General features: G+C 56.8%; 1 protein-coding gene and 1 long non-coding RNA gene across 3 annotated transcripts; one reads left to right on the top strand and one right to left on the bottom strand.

Annotated features, from left to right (window-relative positions):
- Positions 1-2,101: 2,101 nt before the first annotated feature.
- On the bottom strand, positions 2,102-9,049 carry LOC135318769 (uncharacterized). The gene is made up of 3 exons (XR_010377089.1): positions 8,894-9,049; positions 4,393-4,643; positions 2,102-3,308 (listed from the first exon to the last, which is right to left on the bottom strand). It is a non-coding gene; the product is annotated as an uncharacterized LOC135318769 (long non-coding RNA).
- Positions 9,050-13,277: 4,228 nt separating this feature from the next.
- TMEM9 (transmembrane protein 9) lies at positions 13,278-26,634 on the top strand. 2 transcript variants are annotated; one of them, XM_031438889.2, is made up of 6 exons: positions 13,278-13,329; positions 13,758-13,859; positions 14,905-14,996; positions 18,695-18,803; positions 20,901-21,032; positions 25,862-26,634. In XM_031438889.2, the coding sequence occupies exons 2-6, from the start codon at positions 13,794-13,796 to the stop codon at positions 26,006-26,008; spliced, it is 546 nt and encodes a 181-aa protein (XP_031294749.1). In that variant the 5' UTR covers positions 13,278-13,329; positions 13,758-13,793; the 3' UTR covers positions 26,009-26,634. The 2 variants fall into 2 exon arrangements, with proteins under 2 accessions (XP_031294749.1, XP_010994931.1); XM_010996629.3 differs by lacking the exon at positions 13,278-13,329 and having other exon boundaries at positions 13,392-13,859.
- Positions 26,635-27,540: the final 906 nt, after the last annotated feature.

Raw genomic sequence — 27,540 nt, 5'->3', positions numbered from 1 at the left:
GGAGGGCTGACGGGAGGTGGGGTGGCTGGGGGAGGGGGACGGACCCACGGCAGGAAGCAGGCTTTTCCCAATAGGACGGAGTGTGGGTGCAGCCCACCTACGACACGGTTCGCTGCATGGTGGGGGCGGGCTTCACTTCAGACACAGGAGCTGGGGGCTTGCTCCTCCCTGGGCAGCAAGGTTGAAGGCCTGTGTCTGAACACACACATGCCAACACACGCACATGCAAACGCGCGTACACACGTACACACGTACACACGCATGACGGTACCAGGCAGCTCGGCCTTCAGACACTGCATGCCTCCTGAAATGGGGTGCCTCTCCTGCCCCTGGGTCTGACCTGGAGAGGCCTGGTGTCCTTGCAGCACACCTCTGAGGACCTCGCCTAGTCCTTCCAACCCAAGGTCCCCCTGCTGCCTTTGAGCCCCGTCTCGAGGTCACTTAACTGCCCTGAATCGGGGTCACTTTGTCTCTGCCAAGCTCCATTCTTCAAAGCTTGTGCAGGCCCTTCTCTGCCAGAACCCTCATCTGGTTAATTCCCCTGGACTCAGTTCCAGCCCGCGCCCCGCCACCATTCCAGCATCACACACGCGCCAGGCAGTGTGCCCCGTCCCCCTCTCTGCCACACACACCATCACAGGCCCTGTGTGCTCCGCGAGGAGAGGCCGCCGCCTCCTTCCCCCTGGGCTTGTCCCCTCCGCAGCCATCCTGGGCTCGGTCCAGGAATCACTCGGCCTCAGTGTTTTGCCAGGAGAAGGGAGCCTGAAGGCAGAAACCCTGGCTGACTAAGCCCATCGCGTGTTTACTCTGTGAGGGGCTGAGGGGGCCGGTGATGGTGGGAGTGGGCTGGTCCAGGCCACCTTCCCTCCTGAGTGACCTACAGGCGGCTGCCCTTCACCCGCCCGAGCAGATTTAACACCTCTTAGCGCTGGCGTTTAATGAGCTGCCCAGCCTATTAATTGCTTCGTCAGCTTTTCTGCCAGGGACACCCTCTGGGGAGGACAGGTGAGAGGGCCCGGGAGCAGCCTGGAGTCAGAGTAGTGAGGGCAGGTCTCTGAGGGTAGGGGGCTGGGGAGACCTGGGGCCTCAGGAATCTGGGGGAGCTCAGCCCCTGTCTCCAGGGCCCCTGGGGTGAGAGAGCAGAGGGCCAGGAGTAGAAAGAGAATGATGTATTTGTCTGCAATCTATTTTCAATGTCCCGTCAACAGGCCTTGCTGGTCACCACAGCCTGGCTGAGCTGCCTCCGAGAATCCCTCAGAGGTTATCCCCTCAAAGGCACAGGCCCCTGAACTCAAAAGAGGTGGCCACTCCCGCCCCCTCCGTCACAGGCCAGCACTGCCCAGGGACTGTGACCGACTGTGGCCCTGACAGCTCGCCCCAAAGAAGAGGTGAAAGGCATCAGACAGGCTTTCCAAAGACGTGAGGAGAGGCTGGCATGGAGAAGAGAAGCATTTAGAACAGTTGGAAGCTCTCTCCTTCCTGCTCCCCAGCCTTTCTGTCCACCTCTCCCACCACGTGAAGCTGCCGCAGCCTCTCTGGGGCCTCAGCCCACCAGGTGGTCACCAGTCAGCCTGGAGCAGGGCCACCGTGCGGTGGGCATGACACGGGGGATGAGGAACATGGCAGGAGCCGGGCAGCGGGGAGGGATTCAAATTCCTGGAGGCTGGTGGACCTGATTTTCTGAGACCAGCAGCCCAGGTTGCCAGCTCTACAACACCCATCTGTCCCTCCCTCCACTGCGGGAGATTGGACCATCAGCCTGGTGCCCCCTGGAAGTTCCTAAACCCAGTTCTCATGAAGAACATGTGAGCTTGGAAACTCCCCTTTCAAAAAAAACACTTCAAACTACTGCAGGGGTAAACGTTCGCTCTCCTGAGGGTTCCTTCACTGACGCAGACCCACCACCAGCACACATACACCATGAACAAAGTAACCTACGTGTAAGGGGGAAACCGAGTGGCAGGGCAGCGACAGGGCGCTCCCTCAAGCAGACGGAGGCAGGAAGCCTTGCTTCCAGGCGCAGGAGCTCCCCTTTCTGGGGGCGGATAGAGTGGGAGCTTGGGATTAGCAGCTGCACAGCGCTGCACGTCAAGCAGGCGAACAGGGTCCCACGGTAAAGCACAGGGAGCTACGTTCAATGTCTTGTAACAACATATAATGAAAAAGAGTCTGAAAAGAAAAATATGTGTATACACAGAACTGAATCACTTACTGTGCACCTGGAACTAACATTATAAACCAACTACACGTCAATAAAAAAGTAAAATTTTTAAATTTTAGAAAAGAAAACCCCTCAGACTGCTCCAGAGGTGACAGGAAGCCGTGCTTCCAGGCCGAGTCCAGGAAAGTGTCCGCCCAGCCACCTCCCTCCCCACACGACGACCACCAAGACAAGGTGCCCGCCTCTGTCCCGACAACTGGACTTGCGCTCAGACGTCAGTTCACGGAAACGAGCTGTCCTGTTACCACAGAAAGGACTGTGAGCAGATAGGGTAGGGGTCCACGGGGAGAGAGAGCCAGGCATGGAGTTTTGACATAAGAGGAGCCATTTTTGGCCTAAGCCACTCTGGGATCTAAGGCGGGTCCCAACGCCTGCCTAGGACAGCTCTCAGGAGTATGATCTTAGGGAACAAGAGGACAACGGTCATCAGACAAGAGAGGTAACAACAGGACAACACATCAGCTGTGAAGACTCCAGCTCTGCTTCAAGGGGAAAGACTGGCCTGAAGGCTCAACCCCCAGGTCAGCCGGGACCTCGGGGAGGAGGGATGTTGGCCTTCCCTGAGCCGCGGGACTTCAGTCCAGTGAAGCTTAGACTCTGCCTGCCGCCCAAGCCCCTGCACGAACGTGCCCTTAGCCTAAAACCCCCCCACCCTGCCGTGCGGGGAGACGCAGCTTTGGGAAGGATCTCCGTGTTCTCCTTACTTCCCCGAGCTTTGTGCTTTTGTCTCCACACGCACCAAGAGGTGAACCCAGCTTTGGGGTAACAGGATCCCTGCCCTTCAGACTTCTTGGGCAGCGAAGGACACACTTGTGCCCACAAGAGCTCCAGGAAAGCTCTGCCCAGGGATGTGGGTGAGATTTGGGTGTCCGTTTGGTAGACATCCGCTGAGCAGCCGCTGTGTGCTGGGAGCCAGGGTCCCTGCCTTCAGAGTGCTCAGTCTCCCTCATTCCAGCAGAGGATCCAGGTGAGCCCGTGATGACAACGAAGCGAGGTAAAGGTCGATGTCGGGGTCTGCCAGGGCTCTGTGGGAGCACATGGGGCGACCCCAACCCGACTTCAAGATTAGACAATCCGAGGAGACTTCCTGGAGAAAGTGACAGGATGAGCAGGATTTAGCTAAGGGAAGAGAAGATGGAGGAAGAGTGTTCCGGGGAGCGAGAACAGCATGTGCAGGGCTCAGGGGTGGAATGGTCAGAGGTGCCCCAGAGGAAGTGGACTGGTCCTGTCTGAGATGATTCCTCCGGGCCTGTCCCCAGCAGGGACTTCCAGATGGGAAGCCCCTTGCCAGGCACATTCGGCCTAAGGAGCATTTGCTTTTTTTTTTTCTTAATGGAGGTGCCGGGGATTGAACGCAGGACCCCGCATACGCTAAGCACGCCCCCTACCACTGGGCTAGACCCACCCCTCTGTTTTGGGTTTTCATCCAAGTGCATCAGCCTGGCAGCTGCAGACGAGGGTGTTAGTCAATGAAAAGGCGCTGGGGGTGGAGGGGCTCCTGTAAGGGAGAACGCTGTCTGAGCAGGTCAGAAGGACTCACTACACTGGTCAGCTCCTCAGGGCCCCACTCTGGGCTGCTTCCAGGATAGCAGCCCGGGCCCTTGGTCAGTGCCCCGCAAAGGCCTCTGTCTCCTCAGGATCCCTGGGGAGTGGGTGAGGCAAGGCCCCCGGTTGTGAGGGCCCTGGGTGTACCTTGGCCAGATGCTGACTGCCCCAGCCTGAGTGCCCCACCCCTAAGTCACCTTCTGCCAGCCACTAGGGCCCCAGGCCGAGTCCGGAGCTGTCGGTAAGACAGCCAGACCTTTCCACTTCCCTGACCTCTCAGCTGCTTTTGTTACAACAGCAGATTGAGTGGGTGCAACAGAGTTCATCTGGCCTGATAAAATCGTCACCTGGGGTCCTCTGCAGACCCTTGGGCTAGATGAACCGGTACGCTAAGTCCCTGCATGCACCACAGCAAATCCCTGGAAGCCTGCCCCCAGAAAGCCCGCCTCACCACGGGCCCTGGCCCTGGAACTTCGTGACCACTGAGACATGTTGACAAGGAGCGTGTGGCTGGGGAGGGTGTGGAGAAAAGGGAGCCCTCCTACACTGCTGGTGGGAATGCAGTTTGGTGCAGCCACTAGGGAGAACAGTATGGAGATGCCTCAAAAAACTAAAATTAGACTTACCCTATGATCCAGCGATCCCACTCCTGGGCGTATATCTGGAGAGAACTCTAATTCGAAATGATACATGCTCCCCAATATTCACAGCAGCACTACTTACAACAGCCAAGACATGGACGCAACCTGCATGTCCACTGACAGACGACTGGATAAAGAAGCTGTGGTATATTTATACAATGGAATACTACTCGGCCATAAAAAAGAATAAAACGATGCCATTTGCAGCAATGTGGATGGATCTGGAGATTGTCATTCTAAATGAAGTAAGACAGAAAGAGAAAGAAAAATACCGTATGATGTCACTCATGTATGGAATCTTAAAAAAAAAAAAGACACAAATGAACTTATTTATAAAACAGAAACAGACTCACAGACATAGAACAAAAACTTATGGTTACCAGGGTGTGAGAGGGTATGAAAGGGTAATTTGGGAGATCGAGGTTTACAGATACTAACTATATTCATAAAATAGATAAACAACAAGTTTCTTCTGTAGAGCACAGGCAACTATATTCAACATCTTGTAGTAACTTATGGTAAAATAGAATATGAAAAGGAATATATGTATGTCCATGTATGACTGAAGCACCGTGCTGTTCACCAGAAGTTGACACAACCTTGTAAACTGACTGCACTTCAACAAAAAAAGAAGAAGAGGGCAGAGTCCCCTCAGACGGAGATGTTTGAGAAGAGCTTTCAGTGGCAGGAGGAGGGGCAGGGGGCCTCTTAACCCTCGCGCCCTCGGTGTAGGCTGAGATCCCATGACGGGGGGCTAACATGGAGGGTCTGACCAGAAAGTATGGAAACAGCAGCTGTGAGAGGAGGGTCATTTGGAAGCAAGAAGGCCTGGGTCACAGGGAGGGAGGCCAGGTGGCTGGGAGCGGAGAGGGCCCCGCTTGGCCCTTGTGACTGTGAAATGGAGAGGGCAGTCAAGTGATCTTTTTTATGGCGGCTGCCTCGTCCGTCAGCACCCTGATCTCGCAGGAGTTTACACCCTCCTCTGCTGGTCCCACAACGACAGCTGACATCCATCAGGAGGCCCAGGCCAGCCTGTGGATGGTGCAGAAAGAAAAACAGCAAGTGAGGTCAGGGAGTGAGGAAATCTCTTGGCAGAGGGTGAGACCTGTCCATCTGAAGGGCCTCCAGAGGTCGTCTGGGCCTCCCCTGTCCAGGGAGGGCTGCACACACCCGGCTGGAGGGGTGGGTTGGGTGGACAAGGTCTGCGTCTGACAACCGCCTGCTGGAAGCTTCTCCCCAGGCCCATCCTCTCTGGGTGGTTAAAAGCAAGGCCCCTGGAGCCGGATAGTCTGGGCAGGAAACCAGTTCCGCCACTTCCTTGCTCCAGGACCTTGATCAAATAATTTAACCTTTCCACACCTCGGTTTCCACACTTGCAAAAGGAGGATGAAATAACACTCGCTTTGCAGGGTGGCTGGGCGCTGTAAGTGAGATGGCACTTGAACAGCATGCAGCAGAGTGGCTGGCGTGGGGCAAGTCCACACGCACGCAGGCCAGAGATGCCATCAAGGTCTCCAGTCCTTTCCCGAACTTCTGTTCACCTGCTCCTATTCTAGGCTCAAACATTAAAATGAGTAGTTGGCAAAAGACAGCAGACACTTCCTTCAGTTTAGACCTTTAGGGGCCTGACAGCATGTCGGGTCCTGAAGTCTCTGTGGTCGGCTCTAGGGCACAGTCTAGCTGGGGTAGAACATTCTGGAACAGGATGGCTGGCCTTCCTACCGTCTCCGCATTGAGCTATCTAGGACTCTGTCGGGAGGCCTCGCAGGGTGGGCCACCTGAGTCCAGGAGTTTTTTATTTTACTTTTTTTTTTTGGTGTGTGTGTCATAAATGAAAGTTTTAAAAATTGAAGTCTAGTCAGTTTACAATGTTGTGTCAATGTCTGGTGCACAGCATCATGTTTCAGTCATACATGTACGCACGGATGTTTGTTTTTATATTCTTTTTCATCATAGGTGACTACAAGATATTGAATATAGTTCCCCATGCTCTACAGAAGAAATTTGTCTATTTTATATGTACTAGTGTGTATCTGCAAATCTCGAACTCCCAATTTATCCCTTCACACCCCCTTTCCCCTCTGGTAACCATAAGTTTTCTGTGTCTGTGAACTTTTAGTTTTATTTGTTTTATTTATTTTTAGTGGAGGTACTGGGGATTGAACCCAGGTCCTTGTGTGTGCTAAGCATGCGTTCTACCACCGAGCTGTACATGCCTCGCTCCCGAGTCCTGGTCTTGACCCTCATATATCCAAGAGGTACAGAGTCTCCAGTCAGAGGCATTAGGGATGCCCTGGACTCAGCGCAGTGTGGGCCGCAGAGGGCACAGAAAGAGAAGCAAGCTGTGGAATGGTACCGGACGCATCCACACACTGAGGTCTGGGGACGTCATTGTGGCTTACGCGTGAGTTAACGTGAATTCCGTGCTAACTAGGACAGCCTGTTTGTGGCCTATTCAACATGCATGTACATCTACCTTCATTATTAAAGAAAAGGGCGCATTGACCAGAAGGATGTTCACGTTAAAAATAAAGATTAAATGCCTTCCTTCGTGGGACGCCAGCGCAGGTTCTCCTTCAGCGGCAAGACTCCCTTTCCAGCAAGGCCACGCTGACTCCTGTGTTACGTGCTGATCTGTCGGTTTTGTTTTGTTTTTTTCTTGAAACCTTGAAGAAGTGTGTCCCTGACTTGTCAATGTTCTTTGTTCTGACAGGACATAAAACTGTCCTGAAAACCATGCTTCTCTGGAGCAGCTCCTCAGTTAACTGAGAGGCTGTCTTCTGGGCTATAGTCACGGTTTGGTCAAATAAACTCATTTTCATCATTTTCATCGACAGAGACATGAAGCTACCATCTTGAGCCTGCTGGCCCAGCCGGCGCCCACTCCGCTGCCCCCTTGCAGGGGGAAATCCGGCCTGCCCTAAGCGGCCGCCTCGCCCTCCTTGGGGTACCAGCTGCAGCTGGTTCCCACCATCCGGTTGGCAGCTGAAACCACGACGGCCTCTCCCTCCCTCTTTCCTGATGTTTGGGGGCAAAGCCTCCCAGAGGACTTTTTAAAGTGTTCAGTAAGCACCTAATGTGTGCCAGGCCCTGTTAGGCATTCTACTCAGGTTGGGACCTTCCGGAGCCTCAGTGGCTGCAAAGATGGGGGACATCAGTTGTATGTGCTGGTGTCATCACTGCTGCCTCCTTCCCGGGAAGGGGTTTCGGGCCTCGGGGTCGCTAAGGAGGCCCTCCCCGTGTCCTCCTGCTGGCCCGTCTGGGGCTGGCTGGCCAGCTGCAGTTGGCTGTGATTAATGGCCTCTATTAACAGCAAGCTGTAAACTGACTCGAATGCTTGGGGCCTGACGCTCTCACCCTGCTGAGTCCCACACCAGGGACACTCTTCAGCCCTGAAACCTCCTGTCCCCCCAGTGTGAGGACAGAGGGTCAGAGGCCGGCTCTACCGGAGGAGTTGAAAGTGCTTTCAAAGCAGGAAACAAATCCATGAACCCCTGGGGAGATGGCCCCAATCCTGGCAGTCACCCCCCATGCGGGTGGAGGTGGGAGGAGGCATCTGGGCCCCTCAGGCAGGTCACGTGTGCTGTGGGGCCTCAGTTTCCCTGTCTGTCATGGGGCCTCCTCCTCTAATCAGTCTCCCCCAGGGTCTGACCGCAGGCGGCCTTCAGAAAGCTGCCCCCCAGGCCCCCCTGCCATGAAGCCCTCTTCCGCGTGGTCCCCCCCCCCCCCACAGACTCTTTGGAAAATGAAATGAGCAGGTGTGCCCGGGAGCGGGGTGACATTCAGGGCAGAAGAAACCTTTCCATCCTGACGGGCTTTAACTCTCCATCACTAGTGGGGTCTCCCTTCCATCCTTACAAGGCAGGGAGGTGCCTCGGGTCTGGTTTAGCCCCCTGAACAGGTGAGAGAACTGAGACCAGAGAGAGGCTGTGATCTGGAACATCTGGAGAGGTGGCAGCTCCTAGATTGGAGTCAGGTCCTCCAGCGCCTCCGGGGTTCGGTCCTGCGGCCCCGCAAAAGTGAGCTGCGAGCCTATAAAACCACCAGTCCCTGGGCGACAGAAGCAACTCGAGGTGCGCAGGGAATGGCGAGAGCCATCCCGGGTGAATTGATTTCGCGTGAAAACAACGGATTAGTGTCTCTGTGCTGCCGTGTCCTCCGGGGATCAGCAGGACCTGCGGAATCCTCGGGCTCAGGAAACCGGGCGGGGCCAGAGCCCGGCCAGGGGCCCCCGCTGGGCGCGGCTCACTTTCCGACTTGGGTGTCCGGGTGGGCAGGGGGCCAGGGCTGGAACCAGGGACCCCCGCGGGACCTTGCAAGCCCCCCGACCGCTCCAGAAAAGGGAGGGGACCCCCGCCCCCAGCTCCGCCCACCCCAGCTTCCCCCACCCCCAGCCTGCCAGACTGCCTGTCGGGAAGGCCTAGGGTTGAGCCGCCGCTGCCGGGCAGGGCCCGGGGATTTGTCACATTTTTCCCGGGTTAATTACCTCAGGGCGGAATCCGAGCCCTGCCCGTCTGGGCACAACACGCCTTGTCGCCTGGTGGGGGCATCTCAGTCTTTCTCAGGTGACAGCTGCTGGCCCGGGACAGAACTGTCCTTATTCTGGGGGCGCCACCTCCCCAGAGGACCCCAGCTGTTTAGCCGTGGGCGGAGCCTCGCAGGTGCGAGGCGGGGATTGGAGGCCACCCAGGAGTGGGGCGGGGCCCGGGCCTGAAAGGCGTCCTCCTGGGCGGCCCACCCCGGGGAGCCCCACCCACTGCACTTGCCCTTTGGGTCTATCAGGAGCAAATATGTGACCTTTCCATTTTTGCCCTGGCTGAAGGAGTCTCGGTGTCCAGCACAGCGCTGGACACTCAGCAGGCACCCGACACCCGCCGGTGGATGGCGAGTCCCCCAGCCTGTGTGTCTCCCCAGGGAGTCGTGTTCCCCAGCTTGCTGGCAACACCCTCCACGGCCGAGAGGGGTCACATGTGCTGCTGGTAGAAACTCAAACATCCTGATGGATGTATTTTTCACTTCTAAAGATAAATTAGAACAGATTGAAGATGAGTCCTGATGAAATGTATCAAATGCTCCCTTGAGCTCTCAGTGGGAGAGAAGGGGAGGCAAACCTCCAGGACACTTGATTGTCCCTTCTCTGGTAATGGCCTCTGATTTCAATTCGGGGGATGACCTTGGGCTGACCTTTCTTGCCAAGGGGCACATGTGAGACCTTGGTGGTCCCCAGGACTGAGTCCCTCTCCTGGACTTTGCATCCTGCCTGAGGACCGGGGGAAACCCATCCACTGTCAGGTAGCCCTGCGGCATCCCATGAGAAGTCGCCCTACTTTTTGCCCTCTTCATGTCCTGTTCTTCAGCCGTTTCTTAGGTTATATGGATCTTCTACTTCTTTCCAACAAACTCCTATATCCTTTTGGTTAGCAATCCATTTCCATTGCCTACAACAAAAGCATCCTAATTGCCCTGCCTGAGTCACAGTCCACGACTGGGAACATACCTAACTCATCATCTGGGCTCCCTTGGGGAGCAGCTCAGTGAATCTGTTCAGTGTGGAAGAATCCTCAATCCGTCCTCAATTTTATAGATGCAGAGCTGAGGTTCCAAGGAGTCCAAGATCACACAGACTCACGGGATCTCTGAGTTAAAAGGGAACTTAGAGTCATTCATCAAACGTTTCGTCAGATGCCTAAATTTCCTCTGAATGAGTTTCAGCAAGTGACCATTGAAAGATGTGTGAACGCCTCAGTGACAGCAAAACAGTGTCTAAAAACAGTGAGGCTATTCATTCCATCTCCAGACGACCTGGTTAAACACCCTGCCTGATGCTCACCTGAAAGCTTTCTCTGTGGCACCCACCTTTTCGAGTTGCACACTACAAATTCTGTTCCTCTTCCACCTGACAGCCCTCAGGTGGTCCAAGACAGCGGCACACTCCCGAGATTCCTCTTTCCCAGGACGATGCCCCATTTCTACAGCTCTTCCTCCTGTAGCAGGGTTTTGAGGTCTTCAGCACCCTGCCCACTGTGCTCTCAACACATTGCTGTCCTCCCAACGTGTCCCTGAAGTGGAACAGACCACCCAGTAGAGGGCGTCTCCCACTGTTCTGGTACAGAGCTCTCTGGGGACCTGAAAATTGTTTATACACACAAGCGTACACCTAGGTAAAAATTCGCTGGACTGCTCAACTAAGATTTGTGCACTTTATTGTATGTAAGTTATAACTCAATGTGAAAGTTTAAAAAATAAAAAAATACAGTCTATTAAGGTGAAAAATATTCTTCCACATGCATGTAGAATCATCTCAAATACTCACACCACACTTTGTGAAGTAACTGTGTAGTTAGTGCCCTTGCCTTATGGCTGGAGAAAGTGAAATTCAGAGGGGACCCATGTTCATAAAGAAGAAAATTTAAACAGGGAAGTATACTTTTTAAAAATTTTATTTACCTCATGGAGGTGCTGGGGATTGAACCTAGGACCTGGTGCATGCTGAACACTCACTCTGCCTCTGAGCTTTACCCTCCCCCCAGGGAAATTTACTTTTGAAGTAAAATAACTATTCATTGTTCTTTCCTTACTCACCCCTGTGAAAAACAAGCAAACAATGAACAGAAACATTTGTACATTTGTCATTTCTTTATCTATCATCTACTGCCCCCCGTCCATCCATCTGTCTGTCACTCAGGTGAGAGCAGACATCTGTCATTCTGCCTGCTTCACATCCCATTGGTCCTGATGGGAGTTAATCAGAGGTGGGCACACGAACCAGGCTGGCCAGTCAGAGTTAGCCGCCACCCTGGCCACCCTGATTGGCTGATGCATCAATCTGTGACCCAAGCATGGCCAATTAGAGTCAGCCCTGAGATTGGCCACGTGTGTGCTACCACAGGTCACTTTTCCTTTGGAGTCCACAAGCCATGAAGACGTAGGCCTGAGGTGGTGAGCAGCTTCTTTTCAACTGTGTGAAATGACCCAGTTCACAGAGGAAAGCACAGCCAGAGGTGGAGAAAGTGACAGAGCCCTAAGGACACCAGCTTATCTATTGGATCCAGCCGTGCCTGAAGCTGGTTCTACACGTGGACTTCCCAGTTATGTGAGCTAATACATTCCTCTTGCTTTGTGTTGAACCACATGAAACCATCATTTTTGTATGTCAAAAATCAGTCAAATACTGGCGTTTTATATGGTGTGGCTTAATAACTTAAACACACTCGAGTTAGATTTCTAATACAGTTAGCATCCTGACTAATTCAAGTAGGCTTTTAAAATACTAAGCTTTCTATTTTGAGATAAGTATAGATTCGCGTATCATTGTAGGAAACAATATACAAAGATCACCTATGCTCATTGCCCAGTTTCCCCCATTATAGCATCTTATAAAACATTAGTGCAATATCACAACCAACATATCAACTTGAGGCCACCAAAACACAGCATTTCATCACTGCAAGGCTTCCTCATGTCCCCCTTTCATAGTTACACCTGCCTGCCTCCCACCAGCACGCCCTCCTTAACACTTGGAAACCACTAATCTGTTCTCGTTTCTACAATTTTGCCACTTCAAGAATGTTATATAAATGGAAGCATATGGTATGTGCTGCTTTGGGAGTGGTTTTTGTATTCAGCAAGTTCCCTGGCGATCCAGCCAGGCTGCTGCAGGCCTCAGAGGTTCTTTCCTCTGCTGCTGAGTAGCAGTTCACGGTGGGGATGTAATGCAGTTTACACATCCATTCTCCCGCTGAAGGACACCTGCGATGTTTCAAGGTTTTGACTATTTTCAATAAAGCTGCTAGAAACGTTTCTGTACAGGTTTTTGTGAACATGTCATTTCTCTAGGCTAAATGTCCAGGAGCACAATAGCCCAAGTCACACGACAGCCCCAGGTCTAATGTTTAAAGGAAATGGCAAACTCTCTTCCAAAGGGCTCTGCCATTTCATGCTCCCACTGGGAAGCTCTGAGCAGCCCAGGCTCTTCAATTCCTGGCTAACACGTGGTGTTGTCACTGTTTTCTTTTAAATTTTTTTTCCTTTTATTTTTGTTTTTTAATTTTTGTGGGGGAGGTAATTAAGTTTATTTATTTATCAATGGAGGTACTGGGGATTGAACCCAGGACCTAAGCATGCACTCTACCACTGACTTATACCCTCCCCACCTTTAAAAAAAAGTTAGCCATTCTAACGGTTTGTAGGGCTACCTTGTTGTTTTAATTTACGCTTCCCTCACGGCTGGAGATGCTGCTTTGGCCCCTCTTTCCTTCGCAGCTGTAACAAGTTCACCACCCCCTTCAGCAGCCCGGAACTCCCCGCCCACTGCACACTTGCCCCCATCTGCCGGGTCCGGAACCAGCACCCGGGTAGGGGACCAGGCTAGGGAATGCGGGGCGCACCCTTCATGGGCCCGGCCCGCCCCTCGCCGCCCAGTTCCTCCTCCTGGGGGGAGAGGAGGGAGGGGAAGAGGGGAGTGGGGAGGGGAGGGACCCCCTCTGCAGCAAAGATGCGACCCCAAATAACATATCCAGATTGCGAATGAGGACAGAGCCCTTAAATCTGCCTTTATCAATACAATTATTACTGCTTATTGTTTACCAAGTGCTTTCTCTTTAAATCGGCAAGGTGTAACAGCTTGGGGCCCCTTCAAAACTCCAGATTTTACAGGAGGAGCGAGCTGGGCAGTAGGATCCGGCGGCCACAAGGGGGCCAGACCCTCCCGCTTTCTCGTTCGCTTGGCTGTTGCTCCCTTTTCCTGTTTGTTCGGGTTGAGAATTGCCTCCCGCTCCCTTGCGCGGAGCCCGTGCGCCCAGGCGGAGGCGGGCCTTGTTGCCTTGGCGACAGTAGTGTAACGCTGAGCGGCCGCCGCAGCAGCCAATAGAAGCGGGGGGCGGGGCCAGCCGAGTCTAGTACTGCCACGGTGGGGGCTCGCAGGTTAGCCGACGCGCGTTTGGGGAGGGGTGCGGGGGGCGCGGGGGCCCTGGGGGCGGGGGTCCGCGGCCTGACCGTGGGTCCGGGCTCCGAGACTCCGGGCCTCAAGTCCTTCTTGGCCCGAGTGGGAGGAGCTGTGGGCGACGATGGCGGAGGGCTGAGGGACGCGCGGCGGGGGTCGCAGCCCGGTGTCGTCAAGGGGACCCGAGGCCCACCGCCCCGCCCAGGAGGCCCTGCTGTCCGGAGCGCCACGTGGGCTGCGGGAGCCGGAGGCCGGGGAAGGAGGGGAGCGGCCTTCGCGGACTGGGCTTGGAGGGCCCTAGACCCTGGACCCAGCCACCACCCCTTTCCCGTGCCCGGACGGGACGCATCCAGGGCCCAACGTGCCGCGTGACCACCTGGCTTTCTCCGCCTTCGTATTTCTTTTCCAGGTGCGCGATCTTGCTGGCCCCCAACGCCTGAGAAGCATGAAGCTCCTGTGTTTGGTGGCGGTGGTCGGGAGTCTGCTGGTGCCCCCAGCCCAAGCCAACAAGGTGAGGGAGGGGAGCCGGGAGCTCCCGTGCGCGACCACCGTGCCTGCGCCCGGGCTCCCAGGGTGGGGTCTGCTGCTTCGGGCCGGCCCCTCACTGCCCTGTGGGCTGTTCTGGGGCGTGTTCTCTCGGCCCTGGGCTGCGGGCTTCCCAAAGAGCAGGGCCTGGAGAGGGGTGGTCTGCGGGGCACAGGCCTGGATCAGACACGCCAGAGGCGGAATTCCAGCCAGGGTTCTGTGTTGCGGAAGTTGTCCAAGTTCTCATACCTGCTGGTGCGCCTGGATGAGAAGGGGTGGTGGTTACAGTACCTACTGCTCTCCTCCCGGCACCCAGTGATGTTAGGAGTGGCAGTGCCCTGTGCGTGTAATGTCTACACTGGTGCAAGTTGCTGGTGTTGAGGAGACCCACCTCTGTGCTGTAACTCCATGCTAGACTGGAGATAACTCCCATTCTTTAGGGGTAGATGGCCCAGAGCTGGGTTTGGGTAGGTCTCTGGAATTCGAGCGAGATTCTGGAGGTCACCAAGGTTTTGAATCAGACTGAGTCAGGGTTTGCTTCCAGTCCCTCTGGGGAATTCCTGACTGGAATGAAAATATTTGTGTTGTTATCTCTGGCCCAGAGAGAGAGAACTTCAGAGGGGTTGCTTGCGTGTTTCCATGGAAATACCCATTTTTTTCTGGTTCACCCCCACCCTTTACCCAGGAAGTTGGAGGTGGAGTTGGGGGAGGAGGCTAGCCACCAAGGCTGCTAGACCCAGATACCACACAAGTGTGAGGCCCAGGGTAGAGGACTGTCACCGTGCTTGTATCTCCCCGGATCCCCCTGCCAGGGAGTGGCAGCCCTGGGCAGCTTGCTCTGAGTCTCATTTATCTCCTCTGGACTGTTTCTTGAGGACCCTTTGGTGTAGCATCCTTCCTGCAGAAGTCGTTTCTGCTGAACTTGAGGTTGGGGGAGGGTCAGGAGCGCTCACAGGGAATTGAGCGTTGAGAGCCCTGCTGGAGCCTGCCCCCGAGGGCCCTGCTTACCTGTTCTGTACTTTCTCCTGCAGAGTTCTGAAGACATCCGGTGCAAGTGCACCTGTCCGCCATATAGAAACGTCAGCGGACACATTTACAACCAGAATGTGTCGCAGAAGGACTGGTAAGGTGTTGCCCAGGCTGGCCCTTGAAATTGTAGGGGTCAGCTGGGGTTCTTGGGCCCCTGGAGAGTAAGCCTGCTCTCCCATTTCCATGGAGAACTTTACAAAGGAATGTTTTGTCCCTGGTCACACACGCAGCTGGAAACAGGAAACAGGTTCCAGATGTCTTTAATTCCAGCTGAGGGGTTCCTGGTCAGAGGAGTGGATTTTGTTAGTTTGCTTTGATTCAGGTGTCTATCAGTATATGCAAGATGGTAGCGCAGAAGTTGAGAGAGGTAGGTATTAAGGCCACGTACTGTGGGATCCTTTGCTTACTTGTACAGTTTTGCAAAGATCTGTTACATGGGTCATTCGGTGCCAGTCTCATAACCACCTTGTAAGGTAGTGGGATAAGTTGTGTCCCCGCTTTATAACTGCAGAGATGGAGACCCAAAGAGAATTTAAATTGTACTCCTGGAAAATTTTTTTCAAGACTTGATGAAGTGTTTTTTTTTTTTTTTTTAATGGAAGTACTGGGGATTGAACCCAGGACCTTATGCATGCTAAGCATATGCTCTACCACAGAGCTATAACCCCAGCACTGCTTATGGAGTCTAGAATTCATTTCTGGATGCCTTTAAAAAAGAGAGAAGTAATCAAAAGTTCATTAAGAGAAAGGAGACCAGCTTGTTGAAGGGAAGTTTCAGTATGTAGTCCTGGAAGGAATGGTTTAAGGAACTATATTCTGAAGAGGAGAAGATTTGGGGACACACATGCCTGAAAAGATGGGAGAGGGGCTGGCATGCTCTGAGGTAGGGACACGGTGTGAATTTGGTGTAGGCTGAGAGCTTCTGGGAAACAGATTTAAGCGTGAGTTGAGGAGGCATTTCTGACCAGAGTGTCTCCGGAGCTGGGGCCCCTCACCTTGGAGGACTGAGCACAGACGGGGTGGTGCCTGGGTCAGGTCGCGGTGAAAGCCGTGACCTCACATGAGGGAGCGGTGTGGGGGGGGACAGGCCAGCGTCACCTCCACTTGGCTGTGCGTCAGGACCACCAGGTGGGCTTCGAGAAAATACAGAAAATCCCAGCGCCTCCTCCCTCGTGATTCTGGGGTTCTTTTTGTTGTTGTTGTTTTCCCCAGCTTGAGAGAAACCAGACAGAGAACCTTGTGTGAGGCTCAGATGGACAGCATGATGACTGGATACACGTGTTGTGAAATAAGGTTAACACGTCCATCGCCTCACATAAGTACCGTGTGTGTGTAGGCGGGCGAGAACGTTCATGACCTACTCTGAGCAACTTTCAAGTGTATGATACAGTATTATGAACTACAGCCACCGTGCTGTGCATCAGATCCCCTCCCCTCCAGGTTTGGATTCAGTGACTTCGTGGGAAGTGGGGCACGGCAGTAACTTTTTCTTAAATAGGTGACAGTGATGCACTTGGCCCAGAGCAGCGCTTGGGACTTTGAGCCCGTCCAACTCGGAGATGGTCTGAGCCAGTTGGTTAGAGGCACAGACTCTGGACCCAGCCTGCCTGGCTTCACATCCAGCTTTGCTGCTTGCTCACTCTGAGGCAGTTACTTAATCCCCAGTGTGTTTCCGTTTCCTCCTCTATAAAGTGGTGGCAGTGTTTTGAGTATTAGCGTGTGTGTGCGCGCACACGCGATGCATGTACAAGTAAGAGTAGCGCTAGAGCAGCTCCTGGCAGGAGTGAGAGCTGTGGAAGTATTGCTGGTTTCAGTAGCGCTGCATACTCTCATGCCTTCCTGGAGGCCACCAAGGTTGTCATCGGCCGACTTACAGCACAGCCCCACTTACAGCACAGCCCCAGACGCTCGGGCTTCCCCACGGCGCTGGGCGGGCTCCCTCTGTCTCTGCCGGTCCTGATGGAGACATGAAGCCCTAAGATGTGGAGTCATGGGAGAGTCCCTGTGACCTCCTGTTATCTTTTCTTCCTTTTTTAATATCAGCTTTATTGAGCTGTAACTCATGTAATCATAAAATTTACCCATTTTACATCTACAATTCAATGGGCTATAGTATATTCACAAAATTGCACAGTTATTACCACAATCAATTTTAGAACATTTTAATCACTCCAAAAAGAAGTTCCATGATGACACAGTCACTGCCCGTCCCTCAATTCCCCGCCCTGGCAGTCACCAGTCTGCTTTCTGTCTCTCATTTTGTCTCTTCTGGACATTTCATGTAAATAGAATCACACCATACGTGGTCCTTTGTGATTGGCTTCTTCCAGTGAGCTTAATGTCTTCAAGGTTCATCCCAGTTGGAGCATGTAATAGTATTTTGTTCCTTTTCATAGCTGCATAATATTCTGTTATATGGCTCTACCACCTTTTGTTTATCCACTCTTCAGCTGATAGGCATTTGGGTTGTTTCCACTGTTTGGTTATTATGTGACCTCTTGTTATCTTGTGGTTACAGTTCAAATAGGGTTAGGAAATACATTAATAGACTGTTTCAAGCCCACTCCAGATAATAAGGCTACACCCCACAGGCACCAGCCAGCACTGTCTCTGCTCTTGGGTCAGAGTAAGGCCTGAAAACCCAAGTAAGGATGCCCGCAGAGACGAGTCTTGCCCGGCCCTCTCAGGCTGTGGTTCACCTCCTTCCCCTGAGAAGTCAGCGTTTGGGGGAGCCAGGCACAGCAGAGATATTCCAGCTCCTCGCTTGCTGTCCTTTACCCCCGGTCACAGGATCCCATCTGAAGGCCTCAGGTTGGCCCCTCCCAGCTGCCCCCAACCCCCTACCTTGCCTCGTGGGGAACCCACACGTCCCACTGGCACACCAGAGCGACCCTCCAAATGCAGGGAGGAATCTGGGCCTCGGGAGGTGTGTAGAGGCTCCTGGAGAGGGGGGACCCAGAAGTGGTGTCCCAGTGCAGGGTGTGGACCTGGCCCTTCCGTTGACCCCTGCCCAGGTGCAGCATTTTTTTTAGAGCTGGGAGCCACGTGCTCAGGCTGGACCTGGGTCATCAGAGGTTCAGGTAGAATCACACCTGCCACATGCTGGACCTTCAGGGGAGGACACGCCATCCCGCCTCTGCTGGAAACCCAGCCCCAGGCCAGAGGGATGTCAGGGATTGAGTTAGAGCTGGGAGGGCCTGGAGGGTCACCTGGTGCAACCACTGCAGCTCCCAGAGGAGAGACAGGCCCAGGGCACCGGGTCTTGGTGGCAGGGCTTGGCTGAGACAGCAGTGGGAGAGAAGACGGAGGTGGGTTTCAGAAATGCTTTAGGAGGCAAAGTCCTGGTGTTGGCTGGATTCATGGGTGAGAGGACGACAGGGTCAGAGTTGGTTCCAGGCTTGACCTGGTTGGAGGAGGTGCTGGTGGAGGTGCTTCTGCCCCAGGACAGACCCCAGAGCCGTGTATGGGCCTGGGGGTGGTGGGGTGGACACTCACGTGGTGAGTCAAATAGGAGTGGAGGAGGGGTCCTGACCAGGGGTTCTCGTCTAGGACACATCAGCTTCTGCCTTGACTCTTTGAGGGGAGGAGCCCCCAGGGAGAGGGCAGCCGAGGGCAGGACCTGGGGGACGTGGGCATTTACAGTGTCGGCACCTGCCCTGTGGAGCCTTTCTGACGGGCGGGGGCGATGCTGTGAGGCTGCGGGTTGGGAAAGGGGTTCTGCCAGCCTAGCCCTTCAGAGACCCTCTCCTCCCTGGGGAGCCCCTGCCGACCCCACAGCCCTCTGTCTTGCAGCAACTGCCTGCACGTGGTGGAGCCCATGCCAGTGCCCGGCCATGATGTGGAGGCCTACTGCCTGCTATGCGAGTGCAAGTATGAGGAGCGGAGCACCACCACCATCAAGGTGCCCCTGGGCCCCGCCCCCGCCCGGAGCCCCGCCCACCGGCCCCGCCCACAAGGAGGCCCCGCCCACCCTGGAGGCCCCGCCCCGTCTCCTACCGTCTTGCTTCAAGCAGCCTGCTTCAAGCTAGCCTTCCATGTGGCTGTGGGGCTGTCTCCAAGGCTGGCCTGGTCACAGCGCAGGGACCCCCTCCTCACCCCCTCTTGGAGCCTCTCTCCCCTCTGACGCCAGCACACTTGCAGAGGGACCTGGGAGAGTGCTGGAGACCACTTCCCTCCACTTTTCCCGTTCGCTCTTCCCCCTCTCTCCTTCAGTTCATTCAGTGGACATCGCTGGGTGCCAAGCGGATGCTGGGAGAAGAGGCACCTGCTCTCGGGAACCTCCAGTCTAATTAAGCTCCCCGAGTGACCCCAGACCCCAGGAGAGGCTCTTCAGAGCTGTGGGGCTGTCGGGATGAGCCATACCCGCTCCCTTTACTTTTCATTGAACCTTGATCTGTGGATCATCGGGTGAATTCTGGGCAAGTGGTAGAGTGGCCCCCGGCACGGAGTGGGAATGGGGAGAGGTCTGGTCCCTTCCTCAGCCTCCAGGCAGGGCTTGCCGGATGACGGCCTCTAGCCAACTTGTCTCCAGCCCACCCTGCTCTCCTAGTCCAGACTCTAGCCATTGTGATCCAGGCTGCACTTGCTGAGTTTGAACATAAGCCCTTCCTGGTCCAGCCTTTAAGCTTGTTTCGCTGTGTCCTGTGAAGAGCCTGCAGGTAGCATCAGTAAAGGACTGTCAGCAACACCACTGCATCCACCATCAGGCCTCCCTTTCAGGCTGGGCTCATTTGGAGGAGGGGTGAGGACCACTGTCCTCCCTGCCTGGACCAGCGAGCCTGTCCTGTGGTGCTCTTCCCCCACTTCACGGTGGGCACGGCTGCTCGTGCACCCACCCCACCACTGCCCCTTCTCCCTCTCTGAGCTTGATCCATGGCCCCATCCTCGGGACCAGGTGCCCAAGGCCTTAAATTCAAGCCAAATGTCGCCTCTCCCTGTTTGACTGGGAAGGGGCTTCCCGACCTGGGGCCCTCATTGTACACACTTCCTAATCAATCCCCCAGTTTCCCTCTGGTCCTTCTCTCTGAGAGATGCCCCCAACTTCCGCCTGTTAGAGACTCCGTCCCCATCCCCTCTTCCCTGCTGGGGTACAGGCAAGAGGTCTTTACCTTTACCCTGTCTAGAGCTGCCCCAGTCAGGGAGGGAGCTGGTCCAGCTGGACTTGGCTGTGGACTGAGCTCATCCCCCGTCACAGTCAGTGTACACGCCAGGCTAGGATTGGAAGCCAGGGATGGCCAGGTTTTGGGGCGCAGGAAGGGCATTTGAGGTGTGGTCCTCAAATCTGAGCTCAAGCCACATCCACCACGTGGTAGCCTTGGGACCGAGGGTGATGTGGCCTGGGGGGTCTGCATCAGGTGAGTGTCAGCCCCCCAGGGGACATTTGAAGATGGGCTGAGCTGCCTCTGTGGCCCTGGTATCTGACCGGCTAACGTCTTGGGGAGTTCTGCCTAAGGTCCCTGTAGCACCCACATTGAGAAACAATGAATTAGCCTCCTTAACTCTATCTTTACTGTAAAACAAAAAGGACTCCAGCTTGTGAGGCTCTCCAAGTAGGTAAGAAGTTTGAGAAGTTGTCTTTCTGCCCCTGGCCTAATCTGCGTGGTCCAGACTGAAGCTTCCACTGCATCTTGCCTTCAGTCGGGCTGGGTTCTTCCCGCTCTGACTGGTCCGATCGCTTCCCCGCCGTCTGGCTGGGTAGGTTCCCTTCCCCTGCTCTCCAGCCCTGGGGTCCTGGTGTGTCAGGACCCAGGCCTCTCCCTTCATCACCGGTCATCTTCATGCTGCCAGAGAACTGGTGGCTGTTGCGGGGCCCCCTCCATCAGGGGCCGTCAGTACCTGTGGAGCCGGCATCCCTGCCCTGCCCAGCTTCTCCTCTGCGCCCGCAGGGGCTCCTGGCCCTTCCCCACGCAGCACTTGAGGCCACGGCACTGTTGAAGGTGGACCGCACCGGGGAGGAGCGGCGGCGTTGGTGCACAGGATGAGCAAGGTCTCTCCGCAGGTCATCATCGTCATCTACCTGTCAGTGGTGGGTGCCCTCCTGCTCTACATGGCCTTTCTGATGCTGGTGGACCCTCTGATTCGAAAGCCGGATGCCTACACCGAGCGACTGCACAACGAGGAGGAGAACGAGGTACTGGGCTCCGGGTGCGGTCCCGCCGGTCCCTCCGCCTGTGCACAGCGTCCAGTGTGTCCTTAGCGGGGAGCTGCGCTTTGCACGCCCAGACGCAGCAGAGGGTGGCCCTGAGTTTTCCCTGATCCGGTGTCAGGCAGCCTCGGTGCACAGGTTGGGGATACGTCTTCCTGTCACACTGCGTTTCTGGCAGAGGGGAAGTGAGCCTGCCAGTCAGCCACATGTAGGTGCTCAGGCCTCAGTGTCAGGGTGGCGGTGGACTTGGAGAGGGCACCTGGCGAGTCTGGGACACCCTGCAGGGGAAGCCCAGGGCCGGCCAGAGGAGATGGGAGCAGCTCTCTGTGGGAGTGAGAGGTGATGTGTGCTGTGTAGCGGCCCCCAGAGCAGTGACGGTGACCGTGCTGGGGGTCCTGACCTGCGTAGCCGCCATGTGTGCTGCCCACGTGAGTGAGGAAGGTCACCCCAAAGTATCTGCAGGCAGGTGTGGCTCAGGACGCTTCCTGCCCCGGGGGCGGGCTGCGCCAAGGTGCAGAGGGCACGGGCACGCCTCCCTGCTGCTAGAAGATGGCCCTGAGTTTATCCCTGGAGGGAGGGAGGGCCAGAGGGGAGGGACTGCTGGACCAGCTTGCGTACAAAGGGGCATCTGGTGGTGGACGGCCTGACCAGGCCCGGAGAGAAGTGGTTGAAGAGACTGAGAGGTGTTTAGCTTGAAAGAAAAACAAAATCCAGACTCAGGAAGCCTTCCAGTGTTCGCAGAAGAGAGCTCGGCCCACCCTGATTCTCAGGACCGCAGCCCGGAGCTGCGAGGGAGCTTTAACACCGTGAGAGGGGGTCTTCCTGCAGGTGACCCGGTCGAGCCGGGGGCAGGCGGGCTCCCTGGTAAGGTGGAGAGTGGGTCAGTCACCACTGCGAGCACCTCACACTGGGCTGGAGCTGGGGGAAGCGGATTCCCACTGAGAGGAGGATCTGGGGCTCAGACCTCAGCGTGAAGCTGCCCAGCCTGTGTGAGGCCAGGGAGTAAGGGGGGCCGAGCCTGTCCGTGTCCCCTCCGTGGTGCCTTCCGGGACCGCTCCAGCCTGCCCCAGCCTCCTGCCGACGTGTTTGGCCAGAGGTGGGGCCAGGGCTGGGAGGTGGTGGAGCCGGCAGTTGGGTGGTCTGTGTCCAGGAGGAAGCCTCGAGCGCCAACCTGGTTATTAATGTGCTGTAATAGCAGCCCTGCTAGGGGAGGAGTGGCGCTGATGAGCGCTGGGCGATTAGGGGATGTGCTAATTGCAGTGCTGCCTGGGGAGTGACTGAGAGATGGCGATGATTACACGGCTCTGCTGGTCCCTGGAATTCGAGGCTCCTGGGCAGGGCATGGCCTCGCGTCTCCTGCCTCCTGGCTATGGACCCTGGGTGCCACCCCTCGCTCCACTCATCCCCTCCCTGTTTTTCTTCCTCCTGCTGTACTCAGGTCCTGCAGGTGCCCTGTGTAGGTGCACAGACCTAGGGTCCCCTGTGGGGTCTGAGCCCCAGGCAGAGCCATAGCCGGGGGTGCGCAGGGTCCGGCGGGGGGAAGCTGGGTGCTGGGGGCTCCTTACCAGACAGGCGCTGGGGACTTAGTCCTCCTGGTGTCATGTAGGAGAGGACTTCCAGGCAGCTGGGCCCCTCAGAGAGCAGGGGTGGGGGGTAGGGGGAGAGTGGCCGCTCAGGCGCTGCGGCTAAATGGAACAGAGACAGTGCGGGCACCTGCCACCCCGAGCAGCGCCCGTGGGGAGCCTGGGCCTGAGGCCAGGAGAGGAGGCCCTGTGGCCTCTGCTGGGCAGAGCAGAAGCAGGCTGAGGCTGTGTCCCTGGGTTCACTGTGGTCGTGAGAGTGCTCACCTTGAGAAGGTTGGAGTCCTCCCGGGGCGGGGGCTAAGCTTCCACCCCAGAGGAAGGAAGTCAGGTTCTAGGCCTGTGCAACGCAGTGACCTTGAGGAGAGGCTCCCCTCCCTGGCCCGAGAAGTGAGGTATCAAAGGTGAGATCCGTGGGTTGATCACGTCCCGGGACGGGGGCCCCTTGGCTCCGTCCCCCCAGCTCCTGCAGCCAGGAGCTCCTGCCTGGGGTGGGAGGACAGAGAGGAAGGGGTGGAGGGGATGAAAGGCTCGCTCCCTTTGAAGGCTCCGCGGGCCTCGGTGGGCCTGAGCGCCGGGCGCGGCCTCCCCCGGGATTCCAGCAGCATTAGGGCTAATCCCTGGGCTCAGACGCCCTTTGAAAGGAGGAAGCCAGCGTGTTTGCTGGGCAGAAATGGCAAACAGAGCGTTAGATGTGAAGGTCTGGGCCCCTTTGAAGAGGGAGAAGGAAGGGTTTCTGTGAGGCGCTGGGTGTGTCTGCCCCTCACTGCGTGGGCCTGCACTCTGCCGGGTCCCCCAGTATCACAGCCCACCAGGCGGGGTCGGGGTCGGGAGAGGGGTGTGCAGCAGGGATGATGTAGTGGCTGCTGGGGACAGGAGAGGACTGGGGAGAAGAGGGCGGCTGGGCAGACGGGGCAGCAGGGAGTCCAGGAGAGCAGGGGAGGCGAGGCTGGACGTGCGGTCCTGCCAGCCCAGGGCCTTGAAAGCCAGACTTGGGAGACATGGGTTCGGATCCTGGCTCAGCCCCTGAGCAGCTGTGTGACCTTGGGCAGCGAGTGATTCATCTCCCAGAGCCTCGGTTCCCTCGTCTGCAGATGGGAACACCGCTGCCCCACGCCAGTCTCGGGAACCTGGGAACAAGCCGAGTGAGGCGCCGGTGAGCCCCTGGTGCCCAGTGACATGGTCCTGCTGGCCCGTGGGACCCAGGCTTGCCTCCCCTGTCCTCACTGCCTGAGGCCTGGCCTCAGAGGGAAGAGGGTTGAACGTGTGGTATTTCCCGCTGCAGAGCTGGGAGGCCCCTCTGGGCGTCTCTAGAGCAGATGTGGGTCTAATACCCGTTAATCAGACTATTAGCCCTGGAAGCGCGGAGCCTCTCAGGCGCCGCTTCCCTGACTTAGGAGCTGTTTGTCAAGACTTTACATGAAGGGAAGACAAGTGATGCTGTGGTAACGCCGTGAATTTCCACGTGTTCCCTTAATGTGCGGCTCCCGGCTTCCTCTGCCTTCCCTTCAAGACGCCGTCAGGAACGGATCTGGAGGGAGGTGACCTTTCAAAGGCCTCCCCCCGCCGGCAGCAGGCGGCCAGCTCTCCCGACCCTGCCTGGGAGTCCCAGAGCTGGGTCTGGTCCTCACGGTTGCTGCTGTGAAATGTGCGCTTGCCTTCCGCCAGGCGCCCCTAAACGCTTTGCACTCGTCACCCCTCGGGAGCTGCTCCTTTAGGCGCTGTCTGTGGAGGGAAGCAGGCTCAGAGGACGGTGACCTGCCCGGGGTCCTGTCCCGGTGGGTGTCAGAGCCCAGAGGCAAAGCCAGGTTTGTGTGATTCCAAGGTGTCCTTTCCACTGTGGAAGCAAAACACTTGGTGGGCTCCGTCTGTGACAGCCGGTGTCCTAAGGACTTCACTCACGGATGCTTCTGGACTTAACCTGGCCGCACTTGTCTCCTGTTGTTTGAAAGTGTGGGTCATCACCCATTAGGGCATGAAATCAAGGTAGCAAGTCTTGACCAGCGTTGGGAAAAAATGGGACGGAGCAGAGAATGTCCGAGTGCGTCACACCAAGTGTTGTGTGAAACCGTGTGTGCGCTCAGTCATCAGGTGAATGAAATTTCTGCCGACAGAGTGGTCAAAAAAGTCTAAGAAGACAGGCTTTATTAAATTGAAGCTTGGAGAATTAAAGTCGCTTGTCAGGGTCACACAGCTGCTCAGTGGCCAAGACCAGGAGAAGGTGCCTCCAGAGCCCAGGCGTAGACCCAGGCTTCCTGGCCCCGAGGGAGCGTGGCCCCACCCGGCGCTGCCTCTCCGGGTTTGCTGTGGTCCTCACCTAGCCTGGCCCAGTGGCTTCCTCCGGGCCCAGGCAGCAGGCTCCGGGGGGCAGTGTCCGTCTCTAACTCACCTGGGGCAGCCAGCCCTCGGCCTCCCCTCCCCTGCCTCCTCTCCCCTGGCCACCCCTCCCATCTCCCTAGCCAGGCAGCTGCCTGGTGACAGAAGCCGTGCCAGCTCGGGGCATGAGAAGTGGAGTTGCATTTACTGGGCGACTCTGGGTTTAGAGAGGTGTGCTAATCCCTTAAGAGACGTGTGGCAGGAGATGAGAGGCCCCGAGAGCTGGGGAGGAAATCCCCGCGGGCTGCGGGCCCGGCCCTCGGCTGATTCCCCCCAGAGATCAGCTTCGGGTCCGCAGGAAACGCACGGGCTCTGAGCTTCCGAGGCAGAGAAGTGGTAATTAGGGAAGATGCTGCCTTCCAGCCAGGGGAGGGGAACAGGGGGAGGAACTGAGTTAGCCTGGGGTGTTGCGAGAGTGGCCGGAGCCGTGAAGGGCAGGCCCCAGCTCTGTCCCTGCCGGGCTCCCTCCTCCCAGGGGGCAGGGAGTGAGCTGGGGGGTCCCAGCCCCGGGCAGGTCCCAGAGGTGTCCCTGCTGGCCCCGGGCAGTGGCTGGCAGGGCCCTGGAGTTCTGAGCCTGGTGCCTCCCTGGGGGCGCTGGGTCCATTTCCTCAAACCACAGGATCCTCCATGCTGGCCAGGGGAGGCCTGACAGGGCACCCCCTTCCCAGGCCCCAGGGAGGGGCAGGCCTGTCCTGCAGAGTCCGGGGTCCTGAGCCGCCAGTGCCAGGTGCACAGTGCTTGCTGGGCCCTCGGGGAGGTCCACCTCCAAGGTGGCGGGAGGCCAGACTTTGGGGCTGCTCTCCCAGCATTTTCACCCGGGCTTGAGGTACCAAACCTCTTCTTTTTCTTCCCGGACAGGACACTCGTTCTGCGGCGGCCTCAGCCTCCTTCGGGCCCCGGGCGAACACAGTCCTGGAGCGTGTGGAGGGCGCTCAACAGCGGTGGAAGCTGCAGGTGCAGGAGCAGCGCAAGACGGTCTTCGATCGGCACAAGATGCTCAGCTAGACGGCGGTGCGGCCAGGTCACGGTCACAGCGAGGACCGCAGGCCGCAGCGGCCCGCCTCCCGGCTGGGCGGAGCCGGGGCCTCTCCTTCCCCTCGGGGCCGCCTTCCCTTTAGAAGGGGCTTCCCTCCAAAAGCCCCAGACATTTTTCTTTCTCCTTCTCTTTAGAAACGTCATGCTTGGCTGGTTAGTTCAGGAAGAATGAGGGTCCATGGTCTCTGGTTTGCCTGCTCAGGTGGTCTTTGGGTGGAGGGAAGGTGACGACAGGGCAGGAGGGGCTGGGGGGCGGTCTCAGGACAGGAGCTTCCCCCTGCCACCCTCCCAGCTCAGCCTCACTCTAGCCCTCAGGACGGCCCCGTGGGGTCACACCTGGACGCCGTTCCATGCCCTTGCCTACTCTGCCGCCTGGCCCCGGCTCCACTCCAGAAGCCGGGTGGTGCCCCCGCCCCGGCCCCCGGCCTGCAGTTGCCGGGCCCCTGGTGGGCCCCTGAGGCTGTGCTCTGAGCACCTGGGTTCCTGCTCTCGGATCACCACCTGTCCTTGAGCTTCCTCGTACCGGTGCGCGGAGAAAGGTCGTCCTCTCCTTGTCTGTAAATCAAGGAGGCACCATTAAACTGTCATTCTTCTCACTTTGCAGACGTCACGAGACTTAGAGAACCGAGTGTTTTACAAGTGACCCAGTGAGCACGGGACCCAGAGAGGGGATGAAAGCATTGTCCTTGTTGGGTCCAGGCAGAGGGGCGGGGCCTGGACGGTCCAGGGGGCTGTGGCAGCGCCCACGGAGGGCAGGGGCCGACCCTGAGTTTATTTGCATTTCATCTTTGTGTGGGTCTCCTGAAACTCTGAACAGCGTCTGACATTGATGTCCTACAACCTCACAAAACGGTGCTCACTGCAAAGCTCGTCTGATTCCCCAAATGAAAACCAGCAGGTGCTCAGAGAGGGGTGGGGGCAGCCTGGGAAAAGCGCTGCAGGGAGAAGGGCCCCCGGGGAGCCCAGCCCCAGGTGGGCTCCATCCCTCCCAAAAGTGTGGTGGTGCGGGGTGCGTCCGGGACCCGGGCAGAAACAGGGACCTGGGGCGCCCAGTTGGATCTGATGGAGTCTCTGCCCATTGGGTTTGTCCAAATCAGTGTGTCCAGAACCTCTGCGTGGAGCCCCAGGCCGGCTTCTTGGTGAGGCGGGCATTTTACTTTGCAAAGTGTGCCCCGAGTTCAGGGCCAAGTGCGGGTGCTGAAGGGTGTGGGAGGGGTGGCAGGGCGATGGGATTTCCAGGAGGAGCAGAGACGTTGGGTTGGCATCGGAGGCAAGGGAGGCACACAGCGGAGAGGGGCCTGGTGGACTGGGGCTCCGAGCAAGCCAGCATGAGCTTGTGAAGTCCTGGGAGGCCCACACGCTGCCGGCGGGGGCTGGGCAGGGGAGCCGGTGCTGGTCCCCCTCTGCTCTCTGCCCGGCTGTGTTGGGCACCTCGTGGGCCTTGTTGTCCCTCCATGGTGCGGATGCTCTAACTTGAGAGGCAGATAAAATCAAGGCTTTCC

This window comes from Camelus dromedarius, chromosome 21, assembly GCF_036321535.1.
Source record: "Camelus dromedarius isolate mCamDro1 chromosome 21, mCamDro1.pat, whole genome shotgun sequence".
Lineage (NCBI taxonomy): Eukaryota > Metazoa > Chordata > Mammalia > Artiodactyla > Camelidae > Camelus > Camelus dromedarius.
This window is presented reverse-complemented; position numbering and strand designations above follow the sequence as displayed.